The 17,730-nt window shown below is 45.1% G+C and overlaps 1 protein-coding gene across 1 annotated transcript in view; it reads left to right on the top strand.

Moving 5' to 3' along the window:
* The first annotated feature begins 15,163 nt into the window (after positions 1–15,163).
* The window catches only part of ST8SIA4 (ST8 alpha-N-acetyl-neuraminide alpha-2,8-sialyltransferase 4), an 84,891-nt gene continuing 82,324 nt past the window's right edge, over positions 15,164–17,730 (top strand). Inside the window, exon 1 of the mRNA XM_084629049.1 lies at positions 15,164–15,619. Within this exon, the coding sequence (XP_084485175.1) occupies positions 15,507–15,619 (113 nt within the window). The 5' untranslated portion in view covers positions 15,164–15,506. The remainder of the gene's footprint in view (positions 15,620–17,730) is intronic.

The raw sequence follows: 17,730 nt of genomic DNA, 5'->3' as shown, positions 1-17,730 counted from the left end.
ACCCAGAATGCTGCCTTGGTAAGAGGCAATTTTCCTCTAGAAGTGCTTTTAGCTTCAGATTTGACCCTTTCTATGTAACTAAAACATAGTTACAGCCTGCAACACTATATGTGTATATACAAAAATAATTTTCCTTCACACAATGGAGTTTACTCCAAGCAAGGCTCAAAACTGTGATTTCAAGATCAAACATCCCTGTAACTTTAACATTAAAGTTCACATTATCCTACAGACTTGGTAAATCAAATTTGCCTTTCAGAGCACTTCACTGAACTAGCAGTGCTTTTATTGTGCTACTCCCTTGTATCAAACATATTTGTATTTGATTGTGTGACCATTTGCTTTTTAAAGAACACTAAAGTTCAAAGGTTCTCAGCAAAAGAAGATCTGTGGCCTTTATTTAATGAAAAGCATATCTGAAGAGTCAAAAGAAAAATGTTGTGAAGTTGATACAGTACTTACATTTCCTCAGATGAGAGAGCCTTAGCACTGAAAAGCTTCTAAGGGACTCCTGTAACTATGGCCAGTTTAAAACTTTGCATGCTTTCCTGAAGCCATCAGAATGGGGGTGGGGGTGGTGGAATGCAAGTAATAGAATTAGATCATTAATGCAATTTTTTAAATGGAATTTGTCACTTATTTTTGGAAACTTATTATTCAGAAATAACTTTCACTGCAACATATTTTGTAAAACTAGTTTTCTCTCCCATGATATTTAGCAACACGGTCTAAGTAGATATATCATGGGACTGAGAGTCAGGAGAGCTGGGGTAAAATCCTGGCTCCAATGAAGTCAATGGAAGTTTTGCGGTTGACTTCAGTGGATGCAGGACTCCACAGCTAGATTTTCTTCCCAGGTCTACCTCTGACCAGTTGTGACATTGGGCAAATGACTTCACCTCTCTGTACTGCTGCTTCCCCTCCTACCCTTTGTCTTTTCTAGTTAGAGTATAGACTCTGGGGCAGGCTTTTTTTCTTGATTTGTTTGTACAGTGCTTAGCCCAATGTGGCTCTGACCTCAGCTAGGGCCTCTAGGTGCTATTTTCATACAAAACCTAATAAAATGTAGCTTCTTTTTTTGAGAAAAGCAGAGGAAGGCAGGTGTGCATTGTACTCTGCCTACAGACACTTTTAAACAGTGGTAAATTAATTGACAGTTTAAAAAAAAATAGAACATCTTCCAGGGCAATGAAAGCCCCCTGCTGTTTTCCTGAATTCAAACACAAAGCTTACTTTCCTTAATCCACAACATCAAACTGGGCTTCCTGCAGGGAAGCATTAGTTAAAGGAGAGGTCTCACTGAAGGACCATTTGATCATTAAAAAGAAAAGAAGAACTTGTGGCACTTTAGAGACTAACAAATTTATTTGAGCATAAGCTTTCGTGAGCTACAGCTAACTTCATCGGATGCATGAAGTGAGCTGTAGCTCACGAAAGCTTATGCTCAAATAAATTTGTTAGTCTCTAAGGTGCCACAAGTCCTCCTTTTCTTTTTGCGAATACAGACTAACACGGCTGCTACTCTGAAACTTGATAATTAAAATACAGTAGAATCGTACTAATCCACACACCTGATTCACCAAAAAGACTGTCAGTCTTGGTGGAAAAATAATGCAGTAAAGCTCTCACATTACTGCATTCTTATTATAGCATGCTTACAAAACGTACTACTCTGCATTTACTAGTAGTCTATGAAGTCTCAACTCCTGCACAATTCTTAAAATAAATGGGAAATTTTGAAATGTATCTTCCTTGATTTTATTTAGTCACTTGCAAAGGTGCAAAATGCAGACATTTAAGCTCATTTACAGTGCCGAGTGGTCTCTTACATCATGTTATCTGTTCCATCTTTATCTGTATTTGTCTGTGACAGGGTATAGTTTCCAGACTGGAAGAAGAGATCTGTACAAGCTGAAAAGCTTCTCTTTCACCAACAGAAGTCAGTCCAATGAAACATGTCACTCGTCTGGACTCTGACACTAAGCTCCACATAATATCCATAAAGGCAGTACATTTTCTCCTTCAGATCCTTATAACTTATGTCTGCCATGATGTCTAAGAACTGTTGTTTTGGAGACAAGATGAATGAGCTAATCTCTTTTATTGGACCAACTTCAGTTGGTGAAAGCTTTTGAGATACACTGAGCTCTTCATGTCTGGGGAAAGGTACTCACCGTATCACAGCTAATACAAGTTGGAAGAGATTGTTTAACATAAGAAACTCATGTTCTAAGAGACCATTCAAGGTGTGGTGGCTTTTTAACACCTTTGCATTCATGGGACAAAAAAGGGGAGGGTATTAATGGGCTATAGGTTGTTGTAGTAAGCCATAAATCCATTGTCTTTATTAAAACCATGATTTTTAGAGTGTAGCAAAATTATGAATTTAAATTCCCAGGCTCATCTTCTGAAGGTGTTGTGCAGGTTTCCTTTGAAGAGTGAGAGGTTAAATATGGAATGATCATTTTCTGAAAAGTGTTTGCACGGTGTGGTGGTTGGTGGTTTTTTTTTTGGGGGGGGGGGATGTTTGGTGGGAATCTATCTGAAAGCATAGTGATTGTCTGGTTTCACCAATGTGGTTGTTGGGCACTTATTGCACTGGCTTAGTTACACTACATATTGCAATAGGCACATGTAGGACTCATGGATCTTAAAAGGTATGTTGTTGGGGTGCTGATCATCCTAGAAGTAGAGATATGCCTGCATGTTTTTCATCTGTTATGGCTGGGTCTGGTGTTGCCTTGAGAAGGTGGGCCTTGGTCTGTGGAGAGCTTATAATAATGAGATTATATGGGGTTGTTTGAAGGCCAGAAGAAGGGGTTCAAGAAAGGCTTCTTTCAGGATACGGGTGGTCCCTACTGAATACAGGTTGTAACTGTTTAATGATAACCCCATCTGGGTGTGGGGTGATAGGTGACAAGAGGGTTTGACAGTTGATGTGATGAGACCACTGTTCATTGCAATAATCATAGCTTTGCTGTTGTCTTCCACCCATTAGCCAGGGGTGGGCAAACTTTTTTGGGCTGAGGGCCACATCTAGGTGGGGAAATTGTATGCAGGGCCGGGGCAGGGGGTTGGGGTGTGGGAGGGAGTGCGGGGTGTGGTAGGAGGTGCGGTGTGCAGGAACAGGCTCAGGGCAAGGGATTGGGGCAGTAGAGGGGTACGGGGTGTATGAAGAAGCTCAGGGAAGGAGGTTGGGGTGCAGAAGGGGTGCAGAGTGCAGGAGGGGGCTCAGGGCAGGAATGCCGGAGGTGGCTCAGGGCAGGGGATCGGGCGCAGGAGGGGTGCGAGGTGCAGGCAGGGTGCTTAGCACAGGGACTTGGGGGGCGGGAGCAGGAGGAGTTCGGGGTGCAGGCTCCCGCCCAGTGCCACTTACCTAAAGCAGGTCCAGGGTGGCAGCGGCGCACACCAGGGCCAGGGCAGGCTCCCTGCCAGCTCCGGCGCCATGCCGCTCCGGGAAGCGGCCGGCACTACGTCCCTGCGCAGCCGCTGGGTGGGGGGGACACAGGGCTCCACGCGCTGCCCTTGCCGCGCCTCCAGGTACCTCCCCCGAAGCTCCCATTGGCTGCAGTTTCCCATTCCCATGCCTTTGGATTTACAACTAGAAAGAAATGTGTCACAGGTACAGTTGTCAACTAGGTAATATTTAAAAACCGGAGACTCCAGCAGGAGTGCTGGAACCTCCCTTGCTCTCCTCTTGCCTCCCTCCTCTTCCCCCCAGGCTCCGTCCCTTCCACTCCTTCTCTTCTCCCCCGATTCCCCCATAGCTAGCTGCTTTTCCCTTCCCACCTCCCTGCCTGGGTCAGGAGGAACTCTCCATTGGGCAGCTGCCGCTCCCAGCCCTGGCTCCACAGAAGGTAGGAGGCAGCCCCATAACTGACCCCTAACTGAGCCCCATAACTGACCCCTGTCTGTTATGATCACCCCACTATGCACAGGGCCAGCCTGAGGATTTGGAGAAGGGTTAGTAAGATTATTTGGGATACATCCTAAATTTTACTAATTCGCTTATAAAATGCATGCATGGAGGAAGGAGGAAAATGTTTACTTCCTACTTCCCCAGCTGCAGATATGGAGGTCAGCTGCTTGTGCTGGGGTCTGTGTTTAGCATTTCAAGGAAAATAATCATGGATAATCTGGGCATGTGGAAGCTACTACATCTGCAGGCACTGGAGTCTTTTGGGTGGCACCCAGCCAAAAGTCTGGCATGCACAGGTGGTTCTCTACAAACAGCAACTGTTTAAGTTTCATAGCCTTCTTCCTGTGTGGTAGGCAAGTATTAACTCAGTTTTATAGCTGAGGGAACACAAAGGTCAAATATCTTGACCCAAGCTTCAGAGGGTGTTAGTTTCAGAGAGTGTGGCACTCCTTGTTTCCATTCTCATAATCTAGTCCCTGGTGCTGCTCTGTATCTGGAGTGTGCTCACCACACTTGCCCTAAAGGGGTTAATGTAGGCCAGGTGGGCCAGTTAACCTATTGGGCTGTAAACTGGGGGATATTTAGGTTGGATATTAGGAAAAACTTTTTCACTAGGAGGGTGGTGAAACACTGGAATGCGTTGCCTAGGGAGGTGGTGGAATCTCCTTCCTTAGAAGTTTTTAAGGTCAGGCTTGACAAAGCCCTGGCTGGGATGAATTAATTGGGGATTGGTCCTGCTTTTGAGCAGGGGGTTGGACTAGATGACCTCCTGAGGTCCCTTCCAACCCTGATATTCTATGATTCTATTATATTTAGGCTGAGAAAATTCCTAATTAGGGGAAGTTCACCTGTGCAGGAACAGGCAGGGTTTCTATAAAACCAGGAAGCTGTTGGCAGAGAGAGGGTTACATTCACTCTCCCTGAGAGAAGTGAGTGAAAAATTTAGACCGAAACAAAAGGGTTCAGCTAGAAGGGTGGAGAATGCAAGCCTGGGATAGGCAAGGTAGGAAGGTAGTCCAGAGGAGTGGCAGAAAGGGTTGTGATTGCCTGGACCTTTGCTGCTGGAGATACCCCAGGGTGGGCCTGAATTCACCTACTGGCCATTGTGTGGCCCAATCTTGGCAGTGTACTTGAAGGCTGTCTCGGACCATGTGAGAGAGTGGTCCAGCCAGGGCAGTGGACTTAAGGACTGCCTAGGAAGACATTGATATTACCCTGGAAGGAGAGGACTCTTGTGTGTTGGCCATAGGAAAAAGCCACAAAGATGAGGCACTGCAACTCCTGAGGAGCAAGAGGGGGGCCGCAGACTGAATGTGAGATGATAGGCCAAGGAATTGCAGGAAGAGAGCATCCGGTTCAAAGAGCTAATCCTAGAGTGACCAGAAGCAGGTGCTCCTGAGTAGTGAGTAGCTGACCCCAATAATCTCTTGTGTCCAAAAGTGTCTCAGCTGCCCCACAGAGGTACTTACTGACTCTGCTGCAAGTCTCTGGCTGGGAGTGATCTTACGGCTGTCATAATGCTGTTAGACAACTAGGTGATGCTGCTCCCCATAGCTGCAAACTAACCTTGGTCCCCACCAAATCTGAGATCTGATGCCATGGTTTCCATGGAACTCAAAGGTTAGTCCTGAGCACTCCTAGCATAGACCTGGCCTAGATAACTCCTTACTACTCCTTAATCCAACTTTACACTAGGATGAGTGATCATGAAGAAACACCTCCACCCACCCACCCCTGAGGGGTGAGATGAACTATGTCAGCAAACATGTAATTTTGCTAGTATAGCTGGGTCTAAGCTACATACGTTTGCTGGCACAGCTGTGTTGGTCAGCAGTGCGATTGCTCACCAACATAGCTATGCTGCCAAGAGTTTGTAATGTAGTTCTGGCCATATAAGGACACATCTGGATCAGGGAAACTTGCTCTAGTCCAGAGGCTCCCAAACTCTTTATTTGTATGTGTGGTGTGGCTCCCTTCAGAGATCTTATGTCCCTTGCATGCCTGCCCCCTTTTAAGGCCACGTCTATACTACCTGCCGGATCAGTGGGTAGTGATCGATCGCTCTGCTGTCGACTCCGGAACTCCACCAGGGCAAGAGGCGGAAGCGGAGTCAACAGGGGAACGGTGGCCATCAATACCGTGCTGTGAGGACACGAAGTAAGTGGTTCTAAATCTATCTAAGATATGTTGACTTCAGCTACACTATTCTTGTAGCTGAAGTTGCGTATCTTAGATCGATTTCCCGCCCTCCCCAGTGTAGACCAGGCCTTAGAAACAGTATTTCTGTGGAAGCCCAATTCAGCCAGCTGCTCCTGACCTGCAAGTGTCCTCTTACTGGGATGTGTTCCAGTCAGGCAGCCCCACCAGGACATAGGTTGCACCCACTCTCCACGATCCCTAAGAACCCAGAATCCCTGACAGACCACAGGCTCTGACCTTGACACAATCCCTAGCATACATGCACAAAAGCCTGGGAGCACAGGGAGGAATTACCACTGTGGGGCCCATTTGCATCAACCTCTGGAGAGGTTAGTGAGCTGGAACGGGGTGCCCCCCCACCTCCTGTACAGGGTCTTCCTAGCTTCTTGTTCTTCCAACCTGGCAGCAGTGGCTAGAACAGGTGACTTGGTGGCAAGTGAAAGGAATTCTTATTTTATCAACAATAGCTTGACGAAACAAGAGAATTCTTAACCAGTAAGGTCCCTCTGCCCTCCCAGAAACTCATTGCTCTGCCCCCTGGGGATTGCACTGGACAGTTTGAATACCAATGCGTTAGTGTAACTATACTGAGTTACAGTGGTGCAGACCCCTAAAATAAATGCATTGTGGCACCAGAGCAAGCTCTGCCTTACACTTTTACAGTTCAGCTACAGCTTGGTATAGGTGCTGGAACTGGGGGTGCTACTGCTTGTGCTTGAAATGGTTTCCATTATATACAGGGTTTACAGTTTGGTTAAATGGCTCTCAGCACCCTCACTATACACATTTCCAGCGCCCCTGCAGCATGGGGGTGTCTGCACTGGTTTAGCTACACCAGTGCAAAAGAAATACACAAGCAAAACCTACTGGAATTTGACATCAACATTATGCTTTACTACAGCACTTCTGGGGGAGGGGAGGAAATTTCCACCACACAAGAAATTGCTGAGAAAGATTGTTTATTGCAATTCTGTGTTGATCCTGTGGCTGTTCTCTCAGACTGTCACACATAAGTCATTGTACTTTAAGCACAAAAAAAGAGGGGAAATACATGCTTTTTATGAACCCGAAAACCAAAAATCAACACGACCTGCCCATACTTCATGTTCTATATGGTGGAATAAATGACAAAAAGTTTACTACAACTACTTTAATCCTTCTGCATATAGCAAAGCCATTCCTCTACACTACTAATGTGCAGTATTTAGCTATTTGAAATGCTAGTAATTTTAAAAATACAAAACAGGATTATGCTTCTGCTACAAGAAGAAAAAGATTACATATCAAATAGCTCCTCTAGCACAAACATGCTGAAGGACAAGGTTTAATGGGGGGGGGGGGAAGAAACACAGGGAGGCAATGTTTCCTCTCATTTTTGACAGGCTATGTGTGCAAAAAATTTCTTCTGTGCAAATTTTTTGTGCCCGTGGTGTTTCGCCGGGTGCACGGGGTTTAGGATCTGTGTGCGCGCCCACAGCTTAGAGGGAACAGTGCAGGGAGGTGTTAAGATTGGTGTTTTGTTCAAAGTATTGTCTCCTGAACATCAACACTAAACAACGTAAACAATGATAGTGTTAACTTTATGTTTACCTGAAATTATCAAGGAAACTGATGATGCATATTGAATCATGTCTCTGGGGGTGGGGAATCTAACCATGAGAAGTACTTAAACTGCTCAAAGGATTAATCATTCATCTAAGATTTTTATTACATAACAAAAATAGAATGGTTTGTAGTAGCAAATGTGGTGTGTAAAACTAAATCCGTTATAAAGGGTTGAGCATATATGAATATCTCCCTCCTCAAGAACAGACATCCACCTTGCAGTACATGTAGTTACAAATTCAGAGATATATTTTAACATGGAGATTCTTGTTTAAAAAGTGACTGTGTGATAAAGCCCAGAGAACTAAATTTTTTTAGGTTTCAGAGTAACAGCCGTGTTAGTCTGTATTCACAAAAAGAAAAGGAGTACTTGTGGCACCTTAGAGACTAACCAATTTATTTGAGCATAAGCTTTCGTGAGCTACAGCTCACTTCATCGGATGCATACTGTGGAAAGTGTAGAAGATCTTTTTATACACACAAAGCATGAAAAAATACCTCCCCCCACCCCACTCTGATTATTACCAGCAGGAGAGTGGGGTGGGGGGAGGTATTTTTTCATGCTTTGTGTGTATAAAAAGATCTTCTACACTTTCCACAGTATGCATCCAATGAAGTGAGCTGTAGCTCACGAAAGCTTATGCTCAAATAAATTGGTTAGTCTCTAAGGTGCCACAAGTACTCCTTTTCTTTTTGTAAATTTTTTTACTTTGACTTCAGTGGATTTATATTAGTTTAAATGAGAGAAGAATTTGACCACACAAGATTGTTTGGGTTTTTTTTGGCACAGATGCGTAGAATGAAATGTATTTAATGGAAAAAGACTTAATATGGTTTAACAAATGCAAATATTTTCAGTCACTAAATGTATTCAGTACAAAGTTCAGCCTCTCTCATGAAGTCTGATGTTGGAATGAATTAGCGCACAAAAACGTGAACTGCTTAAATGCACAATTATTTGTAGCATTCACAATTTTTGCTTCTCCATTACCCCTCTGTGAAAAATCTTACTTATCTGCCATGAAATAAGATTTTTTTTTTCTGAGCATGTTTCTGGATTAGTATAACTAGACTATTTAATTCATGTTATAAACTATATTTGATATGAATTCTTTTTATGTAAATGTCAGTTTTTATTAAAAAAACAAACCATATAATTTCAAGGCATAATTTAGATAGCTTGTTACAGCTGTGAAGTGCTGTTGATGGCCCATTAAAGAAAGGTAATTGGTGAAGTACTAGATAAGAATTTCAAAATTCTTTATACAGTAAACTCCTTTTGTGTTGTAATAAACTGTCATTAGAAATGTACCACCTGGCTCAATTAACTATATGCCTCTGCTTATTACTTGACTACATATGAGAGCTAGCATACAACCTACACAAGAAGGGGAAACAGGGGCAGAGCATCCAGGTAGAGGGGTCTCCCCGCATACTCCTAGTGGGCCTTGAAGTAGAAGCTTAGAGGTAGGTGCTGAAGAGACTGACGCACAAGTGCTTTGGATAATGGACTGGGCCAAGTTGAGGAGGGGCCAATAGTTCACATTTGAACTATTCCAGTGGCCAAAAAATCCCTGCATAGTGCATACAGACAGGCTGCAGTCTCCTAACCTGGAATAGCAGCCACAAAAAGGGGCCAAGGGGACTGATAGTACATTCCTTATGCAACGAGAACACCCGGTGATGTAACTGGAAGAAAAGGGATGTTGATAGTAATGAACGTAAATCAGAAGCTAGGAATTGTAGAATATTTGATATGGAAAGCAAAAGGGCATGAGAAATCTATGGCCAGCAGAGTTCAGAACAATAGGGAGTTTAATATTAAAGAAACCTAACAATGGTATTGGTCCATTATTAGCCAGTGGTAATGCAGAAAAGGCTGATGTATTCAAAAAAATTTTCTGTTCTGTATTTGGGGGGGGCACTTTTCATTTTGCTATTATCTCTGGAGATTATTAAACAGAAGCTACTAATGTCATATTTTTAGATCAGCAGGTCCAGATAACTTGCATCCAAGTGTTTTTAAAAGAGCTGGCTCAGGAGCTTGCTGGACCATTAATGTTGTTGACTTTTTTTTCCAGTAAGTCTTGGAGCACTGGGAAAGTTCCAGAAGACTGGAAGAAAAGGAATTTGCCAATCTTTAAAAAGGGGTAAATAGGATGACCTGGGTAACTTAGACCTCTCAACCTGACATCAAACCTGGGCGAGATAGTGGAGTGGCTGAGATGGGAATTAATGCAAATCTACATGGGTTTATGGAAAACAGATCTTCCGTAACTTGATTTCTTTTCTTAAAGAGATAAGTTTGGCTGAAAGGAATAGTGCTGACATAAAATACTTTTGTATAGTGTTTTGACATGGTACCACATAACGTTTTGAGTAAAGAAAAATACATCATCATTAAATGGATTACTAACTGCTAAGACTCAAAATATAATTGTAAAGGGGGAATCACTGAGTGTTTCTTCTATAGGGTGCTACAAGTTCTTGGCCCTATGGTAGTTAACATATCTTATCAAGAACCTGGAACAAAATAAAATAACTGATAGTTTGCAGATGACCCACACACTTGTGGAGTAGGGTTGCCAACCCTCCGAGTCTCCCAGAATCAGGCCCTATCTCTCAGAGGCTACTGAAGCCAAATGAGGAGATTTTAGGCACTAAAAGTCTGGCAACACTAAGGCAGGATCCCTGCCTACCCTGGCACCCACTGCTCCCAGAAGTGGCTGGCACATCCCTGCAGCCCTTGGGGTGGGGGAGATAGGGATTATCCAAATGCTACCCCCATCCTAAGTGCCAACTTTGCAGCTCCCGTTGGCCACAGGGACATGCCAACCGCTTCCAGAAATGGAGTGGGGCTAGGGTAGGCAGGGAGCCTGCCTTAGGCTATGTCTACATTATGTAGCTTTTAGTGACACAGCTGTGTCACTACAGTTGTGCTGCTAAAAGTTGCCCCATGTAGCTGCTGTTTGTCTGCTCTCCTGTGGACAAAAAACGTCCACCCCCAATGAGCAGTATTAGTGTTGTCGGCAGGCGAGTTATCCTGCTGACAAAGAGCTGTTCACACTGGCGCTTGTCAATGACAAAACTTTTTTCTTTTGGGGCGGAATTAACACCTCTGAAAGACAAAATTTTGTTGTTCGGTTACCAGTGTAGACATAGCCTTAACCCTGCTGCACCATCACCTGGGAGCTGCCCAATGTAAGCACCTCCCTCCATGTCCTGACCTTACATCAGTCGGGATGCCCTTTGTCCAGATATTGGGACCGTCCAGACCACAGCTGCTGCTCACCGATTCCTGGGGCAGCTCCTGGTGCTCACCCACCGGCAGGAGCACCCATATGCAGGGGCAGGGCTTGCAGGTGCCGAGAGTAGGCAGAGAGACTTCTGCCCCCCACCACCTGACCCGTGACCCTAGGAACCAGAGGGACTTGCCGACTGGATGTTTCCTGGGATGGCAGCAGCCCCAGGTAAGCACCGCCGGGACTCCCCACCTCACCCCCTGGCAGGTCCCTCTAGCTCTTAGGGTTGGGGGGCTCAGCTTGCTGCCGGCGCCTGCAAGCCCCGCTCCGCAGCTCTGGCAGCTCCCATAGTAGCCTTGGAAGATCTCATCTCGTCAAGGTGAAGTGCTTTCTTACCTCTGTTACTTCTGTTCAGATGGAGACCATTATCTGTTGAGTCTGGGTTATCAGAGCAGTAGTACACCAGTTTTCTTTGCTGTTTGATTTAGTTCTCATTAATGTCACTGGTACAACTTCTGTTGACTTCAATGGGTGCTGGTTCTGGACTGGGCCCCTTCTGTAAATAAATATTAGAATTTGTAGATTATTGTAGAATGTAGCAAATGTTAGAGACCCTGCAACAAGAGGGCTTCAGTCACCCATGCAAATGTGTGGGAGAAGGTTCTGCTGCAGTGAGGGGCTGGGGGGACACCTCAGATTCTCATGAGGGAGCTTAGGTATGAAAATTGTAGAGCTCAGTCTTGGAGAAGAACAAATTAACACATTTTAAAAGGTGTGATCTAGGGAATTATAGACCAGCAAGCCTTACATCTGTACTTGGTCAATTGGTTGAAATAAAATAAAAAAAAATCTGCAAGATAATATGTGATAGGGTCTAATATGGTTTCTGCAAAGGAAAATTGTCACTAATCTCTGATGTTTTTGAATGTGTCAGACTAATGGTTAAAGAGGAACTGCTTGATGTAATTTTGGACTTTTTTTTCCCCCAAAAGGCTTTTGACAAGATTCTTCACAAGATTCTTCAGAAACTAACAAATTGTGGGATGAGAGACAAAGGTTTATCATGTATCAAGTGTAGGAATAAACAGTCAAGTTAACAGTGGGGTGCCTCAGTATTCTGCACTAGATCTGGAAAAGGGGGTGACTCGGGATGTAATAATTTGCAGATGTTTAAGATAAATAATTGTGTGCCAGTTGAGAAACAACTGAGAGAAACTTTGAAGGAACCTAAACAATGTAGATGAATGGGAAACATGACAAATGAACATTGTTGATTAAATGCAAAGTAATGTACAGTAAAGGAGGAAAAATAAATTACTCTATATGCATGATAGGTTTGTAAAAGGAACCTCACCCATCATCAAGTCCAGTCTCCTGAACATAAATCTATTAAGCTCCATCTTAAACCTAATTAGGTTGTTTGACCCCATAATTCCTAGGGGGAGGCTGTTTGCAGAACCTCACTCTGACAGTTAGAAATCTTCTGTTAAGTTCCAGCCTAAATGTATTCACAGCCAGTTTATACCCATTTGTTCTTGTGCCACTATTAAGCTAAAAGACAAAAAGCTATTCTGCCTGCCTGGGGTTGACTCCTCCCTCCCCACCCTCATGTATTTACCCGGTCAAGCTCCAGGAATTCCCCAAGCAGTTGTCAAAGTAACAGCCGTGTTAGTCTGTATTCGCAAAAAGAAAAGGAGTACTTGTGGCACCTTAGAGACTAACCAATTTATTTGAGCATAAGCTTTCGTGAGCTACAGCTCACTTCATTGACTTCACTTATAATGTCTTCTGCAGTTTCCACAGTATGCATCCGATGAAGTGAGCTGTAGCTCATGAAAGCTTATGCTCAAATAAATTGGTTAGTCTCTAAGGTGCCACAAGTACTCCTTTTCCCCATGCAGTTGATGTGTCAATTCTATTGAGAGAGAGCATAGCAGGGCCATAGGAGAGTAAATACAGCCCCAAGTGAGCCAGGTTTTGACTCACTTTTTATGGTCAAGTTTTACAATTTTCTACTGCCCATGTCTTTTTGTTTGGTCTCCCTCTACCCCAGCTTTACTGGGTATTAAAGGGCCACTATCCATTTAATACCAATTGTTCCTGCAGCAGTCTGATAGTAACAGCCTGTTGAGAGCCAACCCAGATAATAAGTATATACAATAAAATTGAGCAGAGTGGGCTAGGATTTAACTATAGCCTCCTAAAATCTTAGCAGCTGCTGTCCAGTAAGCCTCTAGTCCTGCAGTGGCTTATGCACATACTTAACTTTATGCATGCCAGTAGTCCTCCTGACTTTGATGGGACTACACACATGCATAAATCTTTGCACGATTAGGGCATAAACATGGTCAGTTAATGTTGTTTCCTCTTAAACCAACTCTAGCCTGCCAAGGTGTTGGATCATATTAAAGAAGTTCTGTATTAAAATCACAAATGAGTTTGATTCCCAATAGTTTAAATTCCAGGGTATTACTAATTAAGAGGTCTTTTGGCTTTTGGTACTGTTTCTCTCCCTCTCTGTGTGAAACTTGCAAGCTGCTAATTGTGTTAGTACATTCTAAGACAGAGTCTGTTCTCAAAGCAATTCTTTGTAACAGCTACTCACACAGAGAGAGACTCAAAGCAATACTCTTTAACAACAGAAACAGCACCCAGAGATTCTCCACCCTTTTGTTGTATCATCTCGCTTTGTTAACAATTGTGATTAAAAGAGAGATAGAGGATTTATGTGGATGGATGCTTGGTGTGGATAATAACTGAATGATCAGGGAGGTGCCAGCCTAAGAAGCCAGTGTCCATTGGCTGAAGAAGGCGTCAAGTGGAAATAACCAGAGGACCCCCAGAGGGCAGACTGGAATCCACCCAACAGCCTCAAGAATGGGAGAACCAAAGAACAAGATAACATCTGGCAGCATGGAGCCATCAGGAATGTGCCATCTGTTGATTGATTCAGCAACAGCATGATGAAGCAATTCCCATAGACTGGCATAGGAAGAAATTCCTATAAAAATGGACTCTAGAAAGTGAGAATTTTGGGGGTCTGATTCTGCAAACCAACTTCCAGGAGCATCAGATGAGCATCTGACAAGGCCCTGCTCCCTCCTCATGTCCAGGCCACCTGGCCAGTGGCTTGGCATGAGCAACTCTAAGGCTGGTAACTATGATAACAACCTTGCAGAACCTGTGGGCGTGTGTGTGTGTGTATGAATGAATGTGAAGAAATATGAGATTGAATGGAATGTTATAGCTATAACTAACTGCTTACTATGATTCTCTCTGTATTCACAATAAATGTGGTATTTTGCCTTTTTCCCTTTAATAAGATCCTGCTGGTTTTTACTTTATTGGTATAACAAAGGTACAAACGTGGGTGCAATTTGTGCTATCACTGCCCCTCCTTTTAAAAAAAAAAGTCTCTCCTACTCTTCCCCCCTCCTTAAAAGGGAATGTATTTTCCTACTATCTCATTGCTGCAGGGTGCTGGAAGTGATTTTACTGAAAATTCCCTCTCCTTCCCCTTAAAAACAAGAAAATCAAGTCATACCATCAAGGGCCTGGTTGGGGACATTGGGTCAGGGTGTATTTGAAAAAATAAGTATTACAAAATAAATTGTTTTACACCCTTGTGCCAGCTGTAATAAACACCTTTTACCCGCATCAAAAAAAGAAAAGGAGTACTAGTGGCACCTTGGAGACTAACCAATTTATTTGTCTCTAAGGTGCCACTAGTTACTCCTTTTCTTTTTGCGAATACAGACTAACATGGCTGCTACTCTGATACCTGCATCAAAGAAATTGCTAACCAACTGCAGAGAGGATGACTGAATTCATGCCAGGGGTCAGTGCCAAGCGCTAACGGGATTTGCGAGTAGCGCACTGACCCTAGCGGTGCATGCAGAATACGCAGCTGTCCCCTTGGGGTTGACGGCTCATGCCTCCAGCTGTAGTCAAAGAGGCGGGAAGGGGATCCTTAAGGACTTTTCTGCGGGGCGCTCCCTTCAGCGCGGTGAGATGCCACGGCGCCCTCCCCAGCTCTAGCGCGTGCAGCAGCATCAAAGACGCTCGGGGCGCCGGGAAAGGCTTTTAAAGTTGGGGAGGCAGCAGTCCCCGCCCCCCATGCCACTTATTGGCCGGGCTGCGCTCATCATTTCCCCGCCAGGGAAAGGGCGGGGCTAGCGACGCGGCGGAGCCTGGCGCAGGCTGCTGCTGCTGCTGCCGCCGCCGCCGCCTGCTCTGTACACGGGGAAGAAACGTGAGAGTCGCTGGCGAGCCAGAGAGAGCGGCGCCGCGTCGGTGCGCACACGGGCTCCGGGCGGCGCCAGGGGAGAGGCGAAGGACTTACTCCCCCAGCCGAGGAGCAGCAGCCGCCCTCGCCGCCGCCTGGGATTTCTGCCCGTAACAGCCGCATCTCTGCCTGCTCCTTCTTTTTAATTTATTTTTTTTGGCAAATTGGCGTAGAGTCTTTGTCTTTTGTGTGTGTTTGTTTGTTTGTTGCACGCCCCTGCCAAACAAAGAGACGGGGGGTGGCTGAGGGAGAAGACATGCGTTCCGTCAGGAAGAGGTGGACTATCTGCACGATAAGTATCCTCCTGATCTTTTATAAGACAAAAGAAATAGCACGAACTGAGGAGCACCAGGAAACGCAACTCACGGGGTAAATGCAAAGCCTTGACTTGTAAGGATTTGACAAAGGCAAAGCAGCGTGTGAAATTTAAATGACTCAGGCTCTTTCTTTCTCTGTCCACCCCTCCACTCCCCATTTCCTTAGGTTTATAGTCTAGCATCTATTTCAACTTTGCGTTTCTCAGCTTGGGGATTGCTTTCATGGTCAAATGACAAAAGCAACCATAACGGCAGAATTGTCTCGCAATAAAGAGTTTGTCTTTGATTTGCGATTTCAGGAGAAAAAGTAAAGTGTGATCTGAGGTTTGCTGAATACCCCCACGCCTCACAAATGGTTGCCTTTTTTGCTGCGGAAAGGGGCAGAAGGAAGCCAGTTACTTTTAAACAGGAAAGGGTTGATCAGTGTCGTGTAGTTTTGAAACGGGTGGCACGTTAGATTTGTTGTTTGTTTGTGATCTAGGCAAGAACACATTTTCTAAGGTTAGATGGAAAAGGCTTTTTACTGAAGTCTTGGGGACACCTTTCTGGTGGTTGCACTGACCATAATAAAATCAAGTTATTTTTCGTTTTGTGGTTTGAGTAATAACAAGGAGTTGTCTCTTTCTGCTTTTGTTGCTTTTGAAGTTTGTACAGCAGATTGCCATAACTTTGGTGATGGTGGTCATTGCGTGTACGCTGTTTCTCGGGGATCTGAGAATAGATGAGAAAATCCCCTTCACTCTTCAGACGCTTCCTCTTGCAAACCTCTTCTTGGGCAGACCACCGCCTGTTTGTTTCTTCTCCCGATCCGTGATTAAGACAAAAAACTAAAAGCTGCTTGCTGTCTTCCTCTTGGGTTTATTTTTTTCTCTGTGGTCACTCCAGTTTTTTTTTTTTTTAAACTTGAAACTAACGTGAAGAAGCTGGTTTCTTAGCCAAGTCTTTGTTTCCGTCCACCAGAGATGATTGTAGAATTTTTATTCTTCCATGATTTTCTTTTTAAAGAAATGCGATAATGCAGCGGAATTTTATTATTTTTTATTTATGTCACCAGAAGCGTAAAACTCGATTTTTTTGGAAGCGTTCACAGTGGGGGGGGTTTATTCATTAATGTTTGCACAAGCCCAGAGCTCACTGGGGTTGGAGGCGCAATATAAATGCAATATAAAAGCAGCGTCACTTATTGTGAGGGTTCATTGGGAGTGGGGGGGGGGGAGAGGGAGAGGAAGAATCGGAGATCCCCAGTGAATCATTTACAGGAATGAGAACTCCTTAAAGGGCTCATGGCAAACCTCTGCCCCGTACACGTGCCCCCTACGAAGGTGCCATGTGTGAACGCGGCGGGGCTGTGGAGGTATTACCTAGAGAAAGCATGGACCTCTCCGTATGTGCCTTTCTATTCATGCATACAATATGGTTCCGTTACCCATGTGCGGCTGGCGTGGCTGGGAAGGAGGGTGTGTGCAGGGAGAGCCAGCCGGTGGCTGGTGTGCGTCCTTCTGCTTGCTGCCAGCCTGCCAATGCCTCGGAGCGGTTTGGTCCAGCCGCTGGCGGGCACAGCTGTGCTAGTGTGAAGGAGGCGAGTGCATCGTTCCCCCCAAGCTCCTTTCTATGCTAGAGGGAAGCGAGTGCATCGACCCTTCTCCACCCTCATCTCTCGCATCCCGTTTCCAAGTTCCTTGACCGGTAGCTATGCTGGAAGGAAGCCGGTGCATCGCTTCCCCCTTCATCCCGACCACGACCAGGGTCCCTGACAAGCAGCTGTGCTGCTGGAAGGAGGGGCGGACCCCGCACCGCTGGAGCGCCTCGCCTGCTCCCCCTATGCCTGGTTGCTGTGACCATGACAAGCAGCTGTGCTCAGCTGGTAGAAAGGTTGCTGCCGGCGGGCTGGAGCAGCTGCAGCAGCAGCTCCGGGCAGGCTTTGTGGTTGCCTCGTGCGTCGTGCGTCTGAAAATTTGCATTGCGAGCGTTTGTCGACAGGAAAAGCGCTGACCATCTCTTTCAACCGCCGAGCCGAGCCGGAGCCTTTGTTAGCGAAGACAGGTTGCGAAAGGAGCACCCACAGTTCAGATAGCAGGGCTCCTCCTCCTTCATTAACGCCACTAATTACAGAGCTAGGGTGCCAGGCAGATTGTTCTGCGCCTGCCAGGCTGCAGCGAGCTT

Source organism: Lepidochelys olivacea (genome assembly GCF_965140295.1).
Source record: "Lepidochelys olivacea isolate rLepOli2 genome assembly, chromosome: 5".
Lineage (NCBI taxonomy): Eukaryota > Metazoa > Chordata > Testudines > Cheloniidae > Lepidochelys > Lepidochelys olivacea.
Note: the sequence above shows the minus strand (reverse complement) of the source record. Positions and strands in the feature narration are given on the sequence as shown.